The sequence below is a fragment of the Bos javanicus genome, chromosome 14, assembly GCF_032452875.1.
Source record: "Bos javanicus breed banteng chromosome 14, ARS-OSU_banteng_1.0, whole genome shotgun sequence".
NCBI classification, from domain to species: domain Eukaryota; kingdom Metazoa; phylum Chordata; class Mammalia; order Artiodactyla; family Bovidae; genus Bos; species Bos javanicus.
The window spans coordinates 22170694-22190661 of NC_083881.1; the positions used below are offsets into that span (position 1 = coordinate 22170694).

General features: G+C 44.2%; 1 protein-coding gene across 5 annotated transcripts; it reads right to left on the reverse strand.

Moving 5' to 3' along the window:
* Positions 1-1756: 1756 nt before the first annotated feature.
* Positions 1757-19667, reverse strand: LYPLA1 (lysophospholipase 1). 5 transcript variants are annotated; one of them, XM_061438754.1, is made up of 10 exons: positions 19272-19358; positions 18469-18576; positions 18245-18276; positions 13123-13188; positions 11562-11609; positions 9738-9808; positions 8692-8765; positions 6681-6782; positions 5401-5577; positions 1757-3527 (listed from the first exon to the last, which is right to left on the reverse strand). In XM_061438754.1, the coding sequence occupies exons 5-10, from the start codon at positions 11600-11602 to the stop codon at positions 3474-3476; spliced, it is 519 nt and encodes a 172-aa protein (XP_061294738.1). In that variant the 5' UTR covers positions 11603-11609; positions 13123-13188; positions 18245-18276; positions 18469-18576; positions 19272-19358; the 3' UTR covers positions 1757-3473. The 5 variants fall into 5 exon arrangements, with proteins under 5 accessions (XP_061294738.1, XP_061294734.1, XP_061294735.1 ...); XM_061438750.1 differs by lacking the exon at positions 18469-18576 and having other exon boundaries at positions 19272-19508; XM_061438751.1 differs by lacking the exons at positions 6681-6782; positions 18469-18576 and having other exon boundaries at positions 19272-19509.
* Between the last annotated feature and the right edge of the window lie 301 nt (positions 19668-19968).

The window sequence follows — 19968 nt, forward strand, 5'->3', positions numbered from 1 at the left end:
TTCTTCTGTTAGTAACTCATATTGCTTCCTGAATCTAAGATTTCTCACCTTTCCTGAAGTCTGGAAAAATGTCAAGTCATTTTATCTTCAAGTGTTGCTTCTCTGCCATTCTGTGCTCCGCAACTTCCATGAAACTTTAGGTTGGACCTCTTCATTTTGCTTTTCTAGTCTCTCACCCTTCCTTTTGGTCCCTCGAATTTCTTCTAATGAGTTTCTTTCATACACAGTTTCATGCGTACAAGTCTTCTGTGTTTAATATGCATTTTAACTCATCTATTTGAGTATTTTTTGTAGGTCATATTATTACAATTCAAACTCAAAGAGTGTGGGGTTTCAGTTTGGGAAGCACGGTGGTGATGGTTGCACACGCTACTGAACTGTATACTTTGAAAGTGGTTTAAATGGTAAATTTTGTTATATTTAACCACAATAAAAAAAATCTGAAGAATAAAGTATATCCAAGCCTGGCCTGCTCCCCCTCCTGTCCTTACCGGCTTCATCCCTGCCCCAGTCATGCTGTGTAACCTGTTTTATCAGATTCTTCACATCCTTCTCACAGATGGGTTTCTTTTTTTTCATGCAAATCCTAGCCAAGTGAAATATATGGGTGTTATTTTCTCCACCCCTTTGTGTTTCACATTTCTTCATCAGTAATGTATTCTGAGTCTTTCCCGAATTAATTCTTTTTGTTTTAACAGCTGTGTAACAATCCATTGTACAGGTGAAGAGTAATTTATTTAGCTGGGCCACTTTTATTCCACATGCGGTTGTTTCAGGTATTTTACCCCATCATAAATACCATCATAAATAATCCTTCTCCATGAAGATTTCTCACTTAAGTGTTTATGTTGTGCTTCTGCAAGTTTGCATTTTTAATGTTTAGAAGCATTTAAATTACGTCCCTGGGGCACAGAACATGGCAGGGGACTACAGGGTAAGAAAAACACATCATTTTGAACCCTGGCTTCTACATATATCAACTCTGGGACCATGGGCAAACACTTCATCTCTCCAAGTATATTTCCTCTTCTGGAAAATGAAGATAAGGTTGATGTGAGGACTATATGAGTAAAGGATATAAAATGCCTAGTACAGTGCCTACCTGGAATGGATTAAGTACTTAAGTTTTAGTAAGACACTGTTGTTATCTGTAGATAGACTTAAAACCATGCTTGGACCACATCTATTTTTGAACCAAGAGTTTCAAAAGGATGGTGAAATCAAAGGTTATCACATGAATTAAGCCGCTGCTGTGGAGGATAAATCTAAGAAAGAGCTAAAGCTGGAGACAAGATTTCAGCACAGAACTCTCTTAAGCAGGAAGGCCACCCTCAAATGGAACAAGCAGCCTCACAAAAAGGTGAGCTGGTCACTTGATTCAAAATCAAAAGCCAAAGGACTGTTTAAAAGGCAGACAGGATTCCTTTACAGGGAAAAAGAAAGAAATCAGCAGTGAAATAAAAGGAGAAAAAAACCACTTGGATAACTGATTTATGACACTAATTTTAAAATCCCGTTAAACTATTTGAAAGGAGAAGACAGAAGGAGACACCACAGAAAACTTCAGTAAGCCAGGAACCCTTAAGATCAAACTGGAGATTTTTTTAGCGCATTAACACTGGCTCCCACTTGACTCCACTCCACCATCAATCTGCTCTCTCCACCTATGTTCCTGTGACTGCATCATTGTCTTCCTCCTTTTCCGTACAGCCATTCCAAGGCAAATTCAAAAGTCAAAGATATTCCAAAGAGCCAGTCACAGCAAAGTCAGAATTCAATTTTATTTCACATTGATAGAAACCGTGAAAAAGATTTACATTTTCCCACGTTACAGCACAGCATTTCAATGGAATATTTCTTGCCATAAGTTAGATCTTGCTGATTTGTGTCAGTGAAACAACAGTTTATATTCTTAAGGTAAAGCAAAATGACTTAGTAAATGATTGTTTAAAAACTGTGAATCCAGACATAAACATATGGCTTCATTATTCACATGCTCTGTGTAGTCCATACCAAGTCATTTCCATCATCAAATAGCACCCATTTATGAAGATGCCATCCTAACACTGTCCTAGTCAGCTGGAATACAGCAGAAAAATGACCAGTTCAGAAATATCAAGTGTACATTTTTGGTATGTATTAAACTGTGTGGTAACTACACCACATGTATTGAGTTCTGACTAACTTTTGTTACCCATAAATTTATTTTCAAGTAATTTTAACCAATAATTTGAAAAATCTGATTATTTAAAATCAAATAATTGCTATTTTTACATTTGCACAAAAGCTAACTTAAAAAGATCATTTGACTACAGTGAGAATTTTAAATGAGTCTGTTGGCAGAGAAGAGTAAAGCAAAATTTTTGAAAGGATTGTTCATTTCCTACAGCAGTCGGTTTCAAACATATGTGCAGAATAAGTAAATTCTATGCTATGAGGAGAATCACCTCAGAGCAAATCATCTTTGAGATTACAGTTTTTAAGATCTGTTTTAAATATTCCAGAACATACTAGAATATGAACTATTCTTTTCAGTTAATTACAGAAAATACAACCACAGAATTATTTTCATTACCTGCACTGAAGATTCTAGTAACTCTGCAGGTCCAAAATGTGGACTAAACTCCAGTTTAGGAAGTAGTGTACAAACTCTGAAGGGATGTCAGGTTTCTTTCTATAAGTATCAATACATTTTTACTCCACCAAGTCTGTGATTCAGAATGTCAAATTACAGCATATATTGACTGTGGGTGTCCATGGCAAGGAGGCAATATTTGGTCTTTTATGAAGGATAAAAAGAAGAAAGAACATATTTCTAGAGAGGAGAAAAGAATATTAAATAGAACAGAAATTATATTCAGCAAAGAAAAACCTGGTCCCCAAAATAAAAGGGCCATTAATTCTAGAGAGCAATATTACTCTTTATGGACACTTAGAAGCATTATCCCTCTTATAAGGAATATTGTAATAACACCTCATTCTTAATATTATAATCATTAAGTATATAAGAACACATATAAAAATACGGATACTGCAATGGTGACTATGTAATTTAGGGATGTGTCCATAGTCCTAAGTCACAGCACGTATAAACCCTTTATGTCTTAACTGCTCATTTACACCTGAACAAGGTTTCATTAAGCATACTAGTAATTTTCAAGTGATGTAGTAAAAAAAAGTCCGGTTGCAGTATTTTATGATTTTGCTGAATTACATTTGGGAGAAAGAAGCTAGCTGCTTCATCTATTTTAATACTAGTATATCCTGGATCATATCATACAAATACATATAGAGAAATGTCAAAGATCATACATTTCCCACGAGGAGATTTATTTAGTCTGTGTCATTGGTGTATATTTGCAAAACGTTTTAACACTGCAAACATTAGAGGTTTCAAGGTCGGGCACAGGAAGAAGTGTGTGCTCCACTGGACGATGCTGGTGTGCACTTCTACACAAGGCCTCTTGGTGGCGTCAGTCAACAGGAGGTAGGAGCTTATCAATGAACTGCTTGATGTCCATCATTTCCTGTTTGGAATAAAGAGGTCTGATAAGCAGTTACACAAATCAGAAATGAAATCCCCACTAAATTCCGCTAACTAAATCCATGGTGTGCACAGATAAGGTGAAACCACAGTTTTACTACAATTACATAAAAGTGGTGACAGAGAAATGAAGCACCAACAGAAATCTGGGAATACTTCCTACGATGATAGTGATGATTGTATTAATACATTCAATGACTGCTCTGGTGTTATGAAGTCCCAGGAAAATGGTATGCACTTTGTTCCACTGGGGGTCAGGGGGAAGGGCGGTTGAGAAGTGACAATAACCACCTGGAGAAGACATGGTACACACACACAACTATTGTCAACTAAGCGTCAGTGCCCAGCTTCTAACACACCCCCACTAAAACAATGACGCTATACCAGCAGCACCAAACACGCTGTGCCTTCATGAGGAATCACACACAACCAGCCACCTGAAGGAGGGAGGGCAGGTGCCCAAAACAGGCCTGGAGAGCCGTGGAAGCGAGCCCATCCCCGAGGACATGGCTCCATGCCTCCTGCCTGTAGCTCCACCTTATCACTGCCCCAGAACAGGCTCCCTGCTGTTACCCCTGGTGTCTGACCTCACAGGTCCACACCCCAGCACACAGAGACCCTTCACCAGTATCACCTCCAGCCTATTGTACATCCTCTGTGGTCCCAAAGGTCCCTGCGATGCCCCCTCCTCCAGCCCCACCGCCTCGAACTTTGTGCCCCAAGCTGTCCATCCACTGTCCTCCCATTTGGTGCACAGGTCCCCTCCACACAAACACTGGTGCCCAGGTGCACCCCCGAGTCTTCAGTGTGCTGACCCAGAGGTACTGTGTTTGCAGTCCTGGCTTGGGTGTGTGTGTGCTAACCTTGGGGCACCTGTGACGGGATGCCTGCTGTGAGGACCACTGGTTTGGACCTGCAGCCCCTCCCTCCTGGGATCTGGCTGCCGGCCTTGCCAAATCTGATACATCATCAGGGGTTCAACTGCCTTCTCAGTCACACCTAGAGTCCTACGTCCCCCATCCTTCTGGATAAATCTTACTACTTGCCTTCTCTGCCCTTAAAGCACATGATTTAGCCAGGCTGACAGGTGCAAACAATGTTAACTTGGACTGCCTTGGTGCTGAGCAGTCAGTTTTTAGTTTTTAGAGCCTCTGAACCTATCCTGACATCCTTCATTCTTAACAAGCAATCACCCTTCTCAGGTTTTCAGAGAACTTTTAAAAAACTTCTAACGTAACATACATCACAGTCTGCTCGCTATATAGTCACTTGGATATATACCCTTCTCCCCTATTAAAAATTCTCGTTTGAGTTAATCTACTTTAGATTTTCGGAGAAGGCAATGGCAACCCACTCCAGTACTCTTGCCTGGAAAATCCAATGGATGGAGGAGCCTGGTGGGCTGAAGTCCATGGGGTCGCTAGGAGTCGGACACAACTAAGCGACTTCACTTTCACTTTTCACTTTCATGCATTGGAGAAGGAAATGGCAACCCACTCCAATGTTCTTGCCTGGAGAATCCCAGGGACGGGGGAGCCTGGTGGGCTGCCGTCTATGGGGTCGCACAGAGTCGGACACGACTGAAGCGACTTAGCAGCAGCAGCACTTTAGATTTTAATAAAGGAATGTTTTTTGTCCTTGAATTACATACAATGTTTGCAAGTGGGAAGTTGATGAATGAATGTTGAATTAAAGGAAATAAACTTTGATCTAAGTCCTACTAACCTATGGTTCAATGTGAATTCATTCATTAACTTCTTTTAAACCCCCAAGCCATCAAATGTTATTTATCCTAAAAATATCACATGCAAAAAGTTGCAGAGGTATGCCTGTCATTGCTGCTTCCTGTCGTTTACCTGTTGACATGAACTGTGCATCATGCCTGCGTAGGTTCTGAAGGTCACATTGGCTGGATTCACCAATGTCTTCAGCTTCTCAGCAGTGAGAGAACCGAACATCAGGGGGACTAGAGGATCCAGGTCCCCATGGCACTGAAGAATAGAAATGTCTCTATTCACGCCACCGATAGGGCCCTGCAGACAACACGACAGAACTGTGTTATTCACTCAAAGGGGTGGCGCACTGTGTCAGGCACGTACAACCAGAGAACAGGCATGTATCATACAGCATGTTCTTACATCACAGGTGACATCTGGCCACAGAAATGAAACTCCCTCCATCCCTGTGCCCTCCACCTCTTCATTTAAAGGACATAGGATCACCCTGCTTGTATTAAATGTTCTCCTAATGAATCAGTTCCTCAAAGCACATTGTATCCTAGTCATATGTCCAGTGTCTGGACTCAGTATGTTTTAGCTGAATCATGTTCTTCTCAGCTCTTACTTGATTTAAATAAGAAGGTTAATAAACAACACTATGTGTGAGACACCAAAGAGTTACTATATAGTGACAAGGAAAAAAGAAAACACTAGATTTAAAGATGAATTTGAAAATATCCTTATCCTTCATGTGTACTATGTACTGCTTTACATGTTGAGTATTTAAAAACTACATTCTCTGGCAAAATTCTGCTATTAAGCAGTGAGCATACTGAGCATTCCAAAAACATTATTTCTATGTATTAAAAATAGCCCTAATTTTTGATATAAATCTTACAGTGTACCAAAGACATCAAATATAGAATTCATGCCAGCAGGGACTTCTTTCTTTCTTGTTTTAAGGACTCACTCATTTCTTCCATTTTCTGCAATCCACAGTAAAGGCAGTGTAGTGTGCAGATAAAGTCTAAATAAATACATCACAAAGCAAACAGATACTTTCTGTACTTTCAGCTCAATTTGTTGTGACCCTAAAACCGCCCTAAAAATTTAAGTTTATTACTACAATAGCCCTGTCGCTCAGTCGTGTCCGACTCTTTGTGACCCCATGGACTGTAGCCTACCAGGCTCCTCTGTCCATGGAATTTCCCAGGCAATAGTATTGGAGTGGATTGCCATTTCCTTCTCCAGGGGATCTTCCCAACCCAGGGATCAAACCCAGGTCTCCCGCATTGTAGACAGACGCTTTACCGTCTGAGCCACCAGGGAAGTCCTAATAAGCTAATATGAGGCTGTTCTCAACAATATCTGCCACCTCAGAGCTCAGCGATGCCCCGCTGCACGCATGCGTCAGGCACCTGTGGAAACGAAGCCCGCAGTGGCAGCCAGCAGCTGAGAGCGGTGACCCCGGCCAGCTTCTGCTGTGTGGTCAGAGCCGTGTACAGAGATAAAGCTCCTCCCTGGAGAGACAACAGGCAGAGTCAGTGGGGCGGATCTGCTGCCAAGAGCAGTGGGGGTGATTCCTGTTATCAATACCATCTGTTAGAAAAAAAGTCACACTGGATGGCTGACATCTAATGAAATTAGGCAAAGTGGTAGAAACACACGCACCCCCCAGCAGCACGTCCTCCAGGACTTGACTCTCCACCTTGAAGGCAGTCATGAGACTCCAGTGACGCCCCAACCAGCCAAGATGCAGTTTGAACAGCAGAGTTCATGGCTGCCCTGACAATGCTTGAGGGTTAGTCCAATTTATAGTCACTATCCTCTTTGCAAAGTCTTGGGTAGAAAATCAAATCTGGTCTTAAACTGGTATTACTTTCCAAAACAAGAATTCAGGATGATAAAGACTGTCTGGAGGGACACCTTGGGAGCACTGGCCGGCAGCTCACAACCCCCCCGCCCAGGCCTGGAGCCTGCATTCACTCTGGCCCACAGCTTCCAGGGCCACACAAGGATATGAGAGCCTTTCTCATCTGAGAAATTCGGTGACTGTCAAGCTCTGTGTGGCTGGAACTGTAACACGTAAGCTCAAGAATGGGAAAAGCGAGAAGAAGCAGAGGCCAACCACAGATGGCGAGGCAAGTGAGGCCGACGGGCAGATGCAGGGGGAGAGCACCTGAGGCCGAGCTGCCTCCGGGAGCCTGGCTTCATTCTCATCGCTGGCTTCTGGGATGTGACCCCAGACTCGTAACTTACTCTTTCTTGCCTAAGGTGTTAGGATTTAGTTTCTGCCTGCTCTAATCAACGAATCTCATTGGCAGACTCCTGTCTGAACCAAGTGTTCATTCCTATAACCACATGTATGTCACAGTGTGTGCACTACAATGTACATTACCCGTGACTTCCAACAAATATCACATCAACAGCACGTCTTTTTACTGTATCATATCAACAACCTATGTTTCCATTGAATTCTAACTTCTAAATGATTCCATAATTCCGATACTGCCCTAATTCAGGTCGTCTGGACGCTAAACTGTTGCCTTGGAGAATTTACAGATTGGCAGTGAGGGCAGTTTGGGGGGTGGGGGGTGACATGGCAAACAGGTGATGAGCTGAAATGAAGATGTAAATGCCAGTATGTTGTAACTGTAGAAAAAGTACCGCAGGTGGGAGAAAAAGTACAGGAAGAGAAGAAAGATGCCAAAAGTAAACACCATACACTTTTATCTAAAACCTTTTCTGCATGACAAGAAAAAAGAGGACAGAATGACATCACCAAGACTGACTTGGCTCCCCTCACCAGAACCATCTACTCCAGAATGGAAACCACAGAGGGATCCTCAAACAGGGTGCGGCTGAAGCACCCCCGACCTTGGGACCAGCACAGATCAGGAGTGGTCAGCAAGTGGCTGGAGCAGCCCCCCAACTAGGTCCCCTTTGTCGGGGCCCCTACTCTGATCCCACCCGACTCGGATTCCAGGGGGTTCGTGGGGCTCGACCGCTGGGAATTTGTGAGAAAAAGAAGGAAGGGATTTTTCTCTTTGACCTTATTTCCCATCAGTCATCTCCTCCTGGGACAGGGCCGCATACCCGTGTTTCAGCAGTTTTATCTAGAGGTGCACACACTATTAACAGATACAGCTACGTGTGCGCTGTGGTTACTCAAGAAAAACACATTCCAGGCTCCAATTGATTTCCTTAAATAAACTGACTTTCAAGTCGTAATCTATAGAGTGAAGCCTATCACTGAGAGAGAAAACTAGAAAAGAAGAACTTCCCAGTCCAATCAAACTTAATTCAGCATTAAAGGTAAGGAGTACATCATATTCTGTAACATCTTCTAAAAACAGGACTCCCATAAAAAAAGGATCAGGACTTCTAGACAAATACACCGATGACACACCACCCAAACTTTTATCTTACCTGAGAAAATCCTCCCAAAATAATTCTGTTAGAAGGAATGCCGTTCTTCACCTCTTGATCTATCAAAGCTTTAACTAAAAATAACATAAAAAAATAAAATCACCAAAAATTAAATTACCAATACTTTCAAAGATAAGTCCACTGATGTGCTTTTCCATTATTAATTTTTTCCTATTTAAATTGTATCAGTGTATTAAAGGTCAAAACAAGTGAAAAACTTGAAGCACTCTTTTAAAATACAAAATTAGGATGTATTTTTAAGAACTCAATTTTGTAGGCACTGCTTAAACTGTTCAGTTATTTGTCACATGATCTATAAAGCAGTTTTTTCTCTCATCAGTGTGGAGGGATATGAATATTCCTTTATCCACGGTCCATTCTGCTCATATACATTCTATAGTTCTTTCTCTCCAATGAACCCCAGGCATTTGTACCTAAAAGCTGTTACTTTAAAATTGTAGATAGTTAAGTACTTTACGTGGGTTGTGATTTACAGTGCTTGAATAATTTACCTTATTATTTAAAAACCCCAAACACAGTATTAATTATCCCTATAGCCAGTAAATAATGTGGGGGGGGGGGGGAAACAGATGAATTCTTTTGTTTCCGCAAAATATTTCAACACATATCACTAACTATATTACTCGGTAACTCCCTATAATTCCATTTTTCTTTATAATACTATGAGAATAACTGCTCCTTTTTACAAATTTATCTCCTTTCACTTTTGATATATATATGTAAGAGTTTCACCTTTGTAAGATGAAAATTTCCAAATTTAACTGGCCACAACTATGAGATATTCTGTGACTTTCTGTTTGCCTACATCAATGAAAGCAAAATGATGCATCTGACAGCATTTAAGTTTGATAAAACGCCATTCTTCCCCATCCACCTCATCTTCATGGACCATAATTAACAGTCCAACAAGGTAAGAGTGATCAGAAAAGAGTGGCATAGTGCCACCACCTGAGTTTAGACAGCTGCATAGTTTTCATCAACAGCAATACAACAACCGAATCTACTATAAAACTTTCTTTACTTACCATTTTCTGCTGCCTGTTTAATTCCAGTTTCATCCTCCAGTGAATCTGGCGAAAGCCCAATAATGTCAAACCTGGAAAACAAAGCAAAGTCCTAAAAGAATTGTTTGATTCTAAGAATATCTACCTTTGATAAGAAGATGATAACTTCAGAGAAAAAAGGCTAACCAGAAATATTCTCTAGAACATTAAATTCAAACTAAACTGCTTCTGGGCTTCCCAGATAGCTCAGATGGTAAAGAATCCACATGCCAATGCAGGAGACACAGGACACGTGGGTTTGATCCCTGGATCAGGAAGATCCCCTGAAGAAGGGCATGGTACCCCACTCCAGCATTCTTGCCTGGAGAATTCCAAGGACAGGAGACCCTGGTGGGCTACAGTCTATGGAATTGCAAAGAGTCAGATACAACTTAATGACTAAATAACAACAACTGTCTCTGCAGGCCAAACAGTCAACTTAAATGTGTGAATATGACATCCTGTGAGTTCCTTTTGCACTAAGTAGACGCAGATGCTATTAGAAAGTCACTGTCACATAATTTAAAGTTAGAAATACCTGCAGAATGACCTAGTCTAACCTGACACATGGGGAGGAATCTTCAGCCCTTGAGACACCTGAATAGAAGCCATCTCCTCACTTCCCTCCTAGTCATCCTAAGTCTACTGGCTGGAGATCCCTGCACCAGCGTGGCACCTCGCACGCAAGGCCTACGCCTGCTGCACAAGGCCCTCGGGCCGCCTCCACCAAAGTCTGCAGAGCCTGTCACCACTCGACCCTGAATCTGGGTCTGCCCCGCTGTCCACTATGTGTTCAGACTACGGTCAGGAGCTATGTGAGGTGGAAGTCTTGGTGTCAGACAGGGATTCTATCAGAGAAGGAAGAGAGAAGAATCAGAGGCCACCGTGGGCAGGAACCTGTGAGAGTCGCCAAGGAATCTCCCATAGACACAGATGAACGTTCAGGTGGGTTAGAAGGGGTGGGGACAAGCAGAGGATAAGGTGGCAACACACTGGAGTCCCCACGATGTCCTAACAGGAGTGTGGAGACAGGGGAGCAAACAAGTAGGAACAAGTATGCCTGCTGGTTAGGTCTGAGCTAAGTGCCTTCAGAGATGGGGCAGCTCCAGGTGGCAGAGCCCAGGGGAGATGTGGGTGCCTGAGGCTGAGAGAGGAAAAGGTCAGCGGGAAGAGAAGAGTCCTGGAAGCAACAGCCACTCAAGGCTGTGAACGGGCCACGGACATTGGATCCCCAAGTCACCGGAAAGGTAAGACGTCAGCAGGAGCTGGAGGAAAAAGGAAAACAGGACCCGGGGGTCAGAGTCGTCATTTCTGAGCAGACCTGAGGGCAGGGCTCTCAGAGCAGCAGGAGGAACGCGTGGCCTGGACGTGGCTCAGAGAACAAAGGAGCGACTGTGAAGCACACAGGGAACGCCTGGCACCCTGTAGACCTCCAGAGGGCTCATCAGGAAGTGGTCTCCCCACACACCCGCCAGCTTGCCAAGCCGAGGTGGGAGGTGGATGCCCCATCTGGTCACGGCAGTCAGCAGAGGCGTGTCAAGTGGTGAGGGACACTCTGCAGCATTTCTACCCACCCACTCACTCCTCTTTCTCTACCTGCTGTCGCAGCTCCTTCAGTTTACCCCTGAACCTAAGTCATGAGAACCATTTCACTTTAGAACTTTGCAACTTAAAGATAGTTCATTAAAAATTGATGTATGCAAAAGCAATTTTGATTAAACAAAAACAAAAAAAAGAAAAACTTACCAAAAAAACCCCCTAAGTATAAGTAAAAAGTTGTTAGTAAATTAGTGAAGTCTTACTTACCATGATGGCATGGCCATGTTCATATTTAATGTTACAGGCATAACCGGCCTACATGGGGAAGAAAAAAGAAAAACAAGAATAATACACCAAAGCACAGAACCTAGTCAACACCATCTGTTGCAGATAATTACTTGAGGCTCACACAACATCCAGTGTGCAATTTTAAACAGATGATCTGCTTAGCTGCACGCACACCTGTACAACTCTGTGCTCCACACTCTCCAAATGGTTCTTGAGACAAAAGCAGCCACTGGGATGGACTAAAGTGGCAAACAAATATCTTTCTTTATCAACACCTTTACTTGATGCTTTCAGACCAGACGTGAGAAAGAAAACAGTGGCCAACATGGCTGGAAATGTCTGAGACTGGCTAAGCAGGGGGCAAGGGATGCAAGCAATTTACTGCACAGAAAAGGTGATGTCGATTCCCATAGGCTCAATGACATGTGTGCTGATTTTCTAGTTCTTACCTGCTTACAAGACCTCTAAATAAGTAAGGGAAACATAAGCTTTGCCTGAGTGTCCATTATACCCAACTCAGTTCTGTGCTGACAATGTCGGACCACCCGCCTGCAGCCAGGTACCAAAGGAGAGAACAGACACACTCTAACTGCATCTCACCACCATGCTCCTTACTTGAGAAACAAGTCCACCTGAGATGTCACAAAATCTTAGCAAATTTCCTTGAGGACATAAACTTGCTTCCCTAGGTTCAAAGATAGGTTTACACCAAATTCAGTCTGGGGGCCAGTAACAATAGAGCAGGAATTCCAACAGCATCAAGAATTCTGCCTCTGGCCTGAGTCATTAAGAAGCACACGGCAACCCTGGCCACAGTATGTGGCTGTTGCTGACAACGGTTAAGATGAAGAAGATGAAGCCTGTGCTACAGGATAAGAAGAGGAGGGAACCTTTTCTTACCTAGTCTCAGATACTCTTCCTCTTTCGTATTTATCGACTCTGCTGCTATGACCACTTCCGAGGCTGAACTACTGACCCATCAGCACTCGTCTCATCCCACCGGCTTCTCCACGGCTACCACTCCTCAGCACCCTCTGATCTAAGACCTGCTCATCTCAGGGACTTTCTGAATTTGCTCAAAACTTACTAGTATCTTTTGGACACCTACAAATATTTTCAGGATTCAAAGCCAAATCTAACAGACTCCAAAGTATGTGTTCTCTTTGTGCTGCATCATACTGTCTCTAATTGATGGAATTTGAAAGGGTTTTCAAGGTAGTCACAAACCTGACAGGTAAATCCCCTTCAGAGACAGCTCATGGATATCCTCAGAGCTTAACAGGTATCTGTGTATCTACAGGAATTTTTCTGGCTGCTGTGAGTTCAATTGATCTCCAAAGTAGCATTATTTTAAATTTCTCAATTAAAAAAAAAAAGGAAGAAAAATTCAAGGTAACCAGGTCACATTTATGTTTTAAAGAACTTACTAATCTTTAGTTTGAAGCTGAACATATACAAACGCATTTCTGGAAAAGTAAAGCTATCATGCTTCTTCTTCTCTGGATTCCAAATCAAAAGCCTGAAAACTGGAAACACTTACGCATGCGGGCAGATGTATTTGATGTGGGCGCTTCTGATTCCGGCAAAGGCTTCTGCCCATCCATGCCTGGTGGAGAAGTAACGCCATTAGATACTGTTTTAGTCCCGTTAGTTAGTAACAGAATAAATAGTTACTTACATTTGTAAGGGTAAATTTTAACCCCTTAAAAAATCATTGCCAACCTAGAAATAACCCAAAGCGTGTGATTTCAGCTTTACCGTGAGAAACTCTCTAATGGTTCCTAGAGAACAGTGTTTTCTCTTTCATATACTTCAGTGGGCTTTCAAATCTACAAAGTGTATTTTTTTAAGCTCTATAATCTCCCAACCATATGCCTACCAAAATACCCAAGACAGATGATATAATTCATTTTATATGAAGAAAAAACTCTCACAGGGGTAAAGCAACTGTCTGCTATCTCTCTTTTGCTACTACACCAATCAAAAATAAAACAACTCTAACATTCGGTCTTTGTGCAAATGTGGACACATGTTCAAAATGGAATAAGAGAAAAACTAGAAAAATATAAACGTCATCAAAATCCTTCCAGCCAGAAATAAAGTTAATCTTTTTACATATTTTTTCCAAGTTCTGCATGCTATCACTGGAGAGGTAAACACAGATTTAACAAGAGTGGGATCACACTACAAACACACAGCTCCCTACTTACTTACACACTTGACATTACACCTGGTACTTTCTACATGTTACCTCTGTGTGCTCAGTTGCTTAGGTTGTGTCCAGCTCTTTATGACCCTATGGACTGTGGCCTGCCAGGCTCCTCTGTCCATGGGATTCTCCAGGCAAGAATACTCGAGTGGGTTGCCATGCCCTCCTCCAGGGGATCTTCCAGACCCAGGGATCGAACCCACATCTCCTGTGGCTCCTGCATTGCAGGCAGATTCTTTACCACTGAGCCACCAGGGAAGCCCCATTACCTCTACTAAAGGGTAAAATAAAAGTAACGTAAGCCTTTTTTGGATAAAATGGTTTTGAAATAAATGTTAACTGCTTTTCTGTTAACTACTTCTCTATTTTAATCCACCTTCCCCAAAAGTGTTAAGGACACAGAAACCTCACTGAAAAGGCAAACACAGAGAGGGCTGAAACCGATACTGTAGACTGTCAGTGAATACACACAGAATGAAGGAATGTTTTAGAAGATCACTATTTGGCAACCATCACAATAACAGATGCAGACAGCAATCATTAATGGATGCTAAATACAGAGGTGAAAAATGGACATTTTTATGAAATCATAGCATCTACCCACCAAATACTTTTTAAGTGCAATTATACTAATTTATTCTGGAGACACTTGTAGACACTATCTTAACCAGGTAGTGAAACATAAAATCATCATCAGAGGCACAAAAATCAACCCAGTGAGAAGTCACATAAACCAGACTGAGGGCCACCCCACCCAGGAACTGGTTCGTCAGGGAGAAGGGTCCAGGTCACCAAAGCTAAGAAGATGGACCGATCCAGATTGAAGGAGCCTCAGGAGATTTGACAGCTCAACCTGACCAGCTCACTTGTGATCTGGACCCACAAAGGACACTGCTGGTCAAAGCAGGGGGATGTGACTGTGGACGGTGGGTTTGACGGGAGCTTCGGGTCAACACGAACAGCCTGACCGATGGGTATACTGTAGTCACACGGTCGTGCCTTCTGCTTGTAAAACACACTGCAGCTCTGTGGAGTAATGAGGCAACAAGCCTGCAACTTTATTCTTGAATGTATGAGAAATGTTAACAACTGGGCAATCTGAGTGAAGGGCAAAAGGACCTCTGGATACTACTTCTGTAACTTTTATGTAAATGTGAAGTTATTTTAATAGAAGCAGCTAAAATTTTACACAAAGATAATGATGGAACGTAATCTGTTAAGTGATTCTATGAGTCCACATGACAGAAGTGAGGAGGGTCAAGCCAAAAATGCAAGGGGAGTGGCAGTTAGAGAACCACATCACAGTAACACCTGCCTCCAGTGAGAATCACCCGTGGAAAAAGCCCTGGGTCAAAGTCCGCTGTACGATTTGCATCATCTAAAAGCACCTCCCCATGACTTGCGCTTACCACACAGGGAAAACACAGCGGCGGCAAAGCCCCAGTGGAAGAGACCACCTTCACCGAGTGGCCTGGGGCAGCATGAGTAACGGGACAGAGGACCCCATCTGGCTTCCAGCATGAAGCAATGAACGGGGCTGAACTGCCATGTGAGGAAGTGCCACACAAACCTAAACGGGGGACCAGTCCCATCCATGCAGAAAGGTAAACATCCAGAACACCAGAGAGGAGCAGAGGGACTGTCCCAGATTAAAAGAGACTCGAGCGTTGCAGCTGCTCAGGGCAGTGCGGCAGGGACCGAAGGGCAAGCGGAGAGGATTACTACAAAGGACATTACTGGGGCAGCTGCCAAGGTCTGTTAGGTAACAGGGTAGACCGATAAGAACATTAAAGAAGTGCTAAACTTCCTGAATCAGATACTGTTCTGTGGTTATACAGGAGACTGCTCGTGCTTAGGAGGTAAGTGCTAAAGTTGGGAAGTAAAGAATCATGGTACTGGCAACTTTTCCAAGTTTAGGCAAACACAGTAACATGTTAGATAGAGCTCAGTGAATCTGAGTAGAAGGAATCGAGGAATCTGTTTTACTCTAGCATATGCTCACGCAGTCGTGTCCAACTCTTTGCATCCCTATGGACTGGAGTCCACAAGGCTCCTCTCTGTCCATGGGATTATCCCAGCAAGCATACTAGAGTGGATAGCCATTTCCTCCTGCAGGGGATCTTTCAGACCAGGGACAGAACCAGTCTCCTCTCCTGGTAGGTGGAGTCAGGAATCACTGACTCCTGACTGAGTCACCACTGAGTCACTCAGTTACCACTGAGTCACCTGGGAAGCCCCTTTATTCTTGCAACTCTTCTATACCTTTAAAAGTATTTAAAAAAAATTTTTTTTTAATACTCTCAAAAGTATTTATCTTTTGGGTTGTAGGATTTCAACTGGTTTCATTCTCTTCTCAAATATATTTGAATCTGAATTTTTTTTTACAAGACAAATGTAACACTTCCATAATCATAACAAAAGCTATCTTTATTTTGGAAGGAAAACTGATCTCAGGCAATATAGTGTGGACGAACACATTTTATTATACAAGTTATGCAGAGGAACATGTGGTCAGATGTGTTTCTTGCAGAACTTTTCAGAGCTTTAAACACGCTAGTGCCCACACAGTAAAGCTTCAAAGGGAGAATAAGCCATATCATATTCCCTTGACACTAAGATATAATCTAAGTGGCACCACTGAAAAAAATCTTTTTATAAAAAAAAAAAATCACCACCACAATAAACACATGTAAGATGAATACCAAAAAAAAAAAAAAAAAAAGATGAATACCAATCTCAGAAACATAAAATGTGGGGAAAATGACATATGGGAATTGAGAAAATATGGAATTACACAGGGTCTCCCAATCTCATTTGACCACCAAACACTTTTCATGAGGAATCTACAGGATATAGACTGCTAGATCCAAGTTAAGACAGCACACCTTGGCTGGCCCTGCAAAAAAGAACCTTAACAAAAAAAAAAAAGAAAGCTGCCCATTTTTATAGCAACAAACTGAATTGCTTAATCCTCTTCACCCTGAAGTCAACCTGACAAAAGAACCTCAGTTCTCCAAAAACTATCTTAAACACTGAATTACCATTTGTCAGATAGGCTGCTGCTGAATTTTCTCATGTGTTAATGCAACCAGTTAAATGTCAGCTTTCTTTGGTGCCACCCCACCACTGAGACCTCTAATTTTTTTATATAAACTTCACTCTTAGTCAAGATGTCACAGCTGCTCTCAGCCTTTATAATCTCACGGTGGTCATTTTCGTCACCATCTCACTCTTAACTTCTGTCTAAAGTATCTGGCTACACTGGGGTCCACACAGAACCTTCCTCCAAATGAAGCTTTTTTCTCTTGCCCTGATTCTTCAGGCCTCAAAGCTCTTTATTAGGAAAGTTGCAGGGGACCAAGATGCTCTCTGTCTGTCAGGTAATAAAACAGGGCTTCTCTAAAAACCTCTGGATTAGATAGATAGACGGATAAATAAATAGGAAAACAAGTCTTTCTTTTTCATAGAACTACGTGTTGACCATAAAGTCCTATAACCCTTCCCATACATAACTCCATGTAAGGCATGGACCTCCACTTGGGGGGCCTAAAAGGATTTAAGACTTAATCTAATTCTAGCCCAGTGCCTCCTTGTAAAGACTCAATAGTGTCTTGGCTCCTTTATCAAAATTTATTTGTTTCACTTTCCCTCCAATTTTGTAATTTTTTAACAAAAATTTTGTAACAACAATTTGACTGACATTTCAAACAGATAATCATGGATTTAAATTTTAAAAACCCCTCAGGACTTCTCTGGTGGTCCAGGGGTTGACTTTGAGCTCTTAATGCAGGGGGCCTGGGTTCCAGCCCTGCTCAGGGAATTAGATCCTCATGCAGCAAGGAAGATCTTGCACACTGCAACAAAGATCCCGGGTCGCCGCAACTAAGATCTGGCATAGCTCCCCAGCTTCCCCCCCAAAAAGCTCTCAATACAGAGAAAAGCTGAGTGACAGATAAACCACAGGGCTAAAGCCACGTGTCTGATAAGCCTCCGAACAAATCTTTAAATTGCATCCTCTGCCCTTCAACTGATTTTTGAACAGAACATCTAAGATTTCACTCAGAACACTCACATTGCTAGTATCTCACTAAACAAAATCCACCAGTTCTTCTCAAGCTGCCCTGAAATTTCACCTCCGCAAAGTTCTCAAGTGCAGGCTCTACAAACATACCTCCCAACTCTGGCATCCAGTACCCATGGCAACTCAAGGAGGAGTTTGCAGTTTTAATATGTTCCAGAAACACGAGTTGATGCATGACAAATTAAGAGGATGGGGGAAACTGCAGGGGGTGGGGCTGGGAATCAAAAAAGAAAGGATTCTATCTCATGACCCAAGTGTAAGAAATATGACTAGCAGTCTTTTTTATACAATCCTAGAGTTCTTCAACAGTGAATTCTTGCTTGTGTAGGGGTGCATGACCTCGTTCATCAGGGTACTAAGGATGGTACCTACCCTGTGTCTCCCAATCCATGAAGGAAGATCACCTAGAAGAGAAGAGAGCAATGACTGATTAATACCCCCAAGAAACCACCAGAATGTCACAGCCCCGGGCTCTGGTTAAGCTGGATACCAGGAGTCACAGAACACCGCCTTCAGCAAGTTAATTATCTCCACAGACCTCGCTGAAGCGGCAAAAATACTTAACTTCTCTCTTTGCAGCTCCTCAGATAACTTACGTGGGGTTTTAGCACTTCTTGAGGTTCCAGTTAGACATGCTTCTGGGTAAATGATCACATTCTACAGAACACAGTTGTCTCTTTCAGGTCAGACCGTGAGAGTCTCACCTACACGGTAGAATTTTTCCATCACAAAAAAGGAGCTTCCCGGGGTAAAAGTTTGAGATCCTCACGCACAAGTTTCCTAAGGAGTGGCACCCCTGACCGAAAACGACACTAAACCTTCAAACTCTGAGATGAGGGGTGTGAGGTGCGAAAATAAAGTCCTGTTCCTGGGGGCTAAGGCCTTTCCCATCCACAGACAGGCAGAAACCTGCTCCAGAGCTGCCTGGGGCTGGGGCGCCGTCGGCTCACATAGGGGCCTAGGAGTGGGGTGCCTGGCGGGGAGGGGGCGGGGAGGGAGGTCCCGGGGCCGGGGCGCGGGTAGGGGACTCTGGATGTGGGCGGGGGACTCAGGATGGGATGGGGGTTCGGGCTGGAGGTTCAGGATGGGGACAAGTGGATCGGGACTAGGGACTCAGGATTGGGTACAAGGGGATCGGGGCACGGGCTCAGGATGGGGACACGGGGATCTGGGCTAGGAGCTCAGAATGGGTACACGGGGCCGGAGGCTCAGGAAGGGGATGGGAGCTCGAGGGTGGGAAAACAGCCTCCAGTTCGCCGTGACCCCGCGCCCTCCGCACATAGCCGGGCCAGGCGGCGCCTATCACCCCCGCCCGACCGCACCCGACCCACCGGCCGGGCGTCCCGCCCCCTCCCCCCGGCCCGCGGGCGCCCCGGCGCGCGCCCGCGCCCGCACTCACCGCGGCGGTGGCCTTACGGGCGGCAGGCACGATGGCGGGCAGCGGAGCCGACATGTTATTGCCGCACATACACCGGCTCCAGCGGCCGCGCGTCGGAAGCGGAAGGCGGAGCGGGCGCCCGGCCGGGCCCAAGGGCGTGCGAGCGGCGAGTCGGGCCCGCCCACGGGCGCGCGCTCCGGCGCGTGCGCGCCCTCCGTCCCCGCGCCGCCCTCCGGCCCCGCGCGTCCCTGCCGCCCTCCGCGCCGCTGCCCGCGCGTCACAATGTCCCGCCGAGTGGCGCCCGGTTGGCTGCGGCCGAGGGCTGCCTGAACTGACCTCCGCGTGCGGGCCGCGCATGCTCCTTGCGGGCGGAGGGCTGGCGGGCCGGGGCGCGCGGTCACTGACGACCCCGGGCATTCGGTCTCTGCCCTGCGAAGGTGGGGACTTGGGGCAGCTTTGGCGGCGTTTCTTTTAGGGGCCGCTCCACTGTTTACTTCGGGGGTCCGCTCCCCTCCTCCTCTAAACTGCAGCTGGAGAGGGAAACGGTTGTCACTGGGTTTCCACGGTTCACCGGTGGGCGGATGTGGAGTTAATACTGATTTAGGCACCCGACCACGGGAGGGGGCCCAATGCCTATGTACTAGTTGGTGGGGTCTGGGAGGAGCAGAGATGGTCACACTTAAAAGTTAGAATGCCCTGACCTTCGGAAGGTTACGAC

Coding starts and splice junctions, on each gene's coding strand:
- LYPLA1 (XM_061438750.1), bottom strand. CDS start 19,340: ATGTGCGGCAATAACATGTCGGCTCCGCTGCCCGCCATCGTGCCTGCC. Junction 8,766..9,737: donor TAAACAGGCAGCAGAAAATG/GTAAGTAAAGAA, acceptor TGTTATTTTTAG/TTAAAGCTTTGATAGATCAA. Junction 3,528..5,400: donor TGCACAGTTCATGTCAACAG/GTAAACGACAGG, acceptor TATTCCAAACAG/GAAATGATGGACATCAAGCA.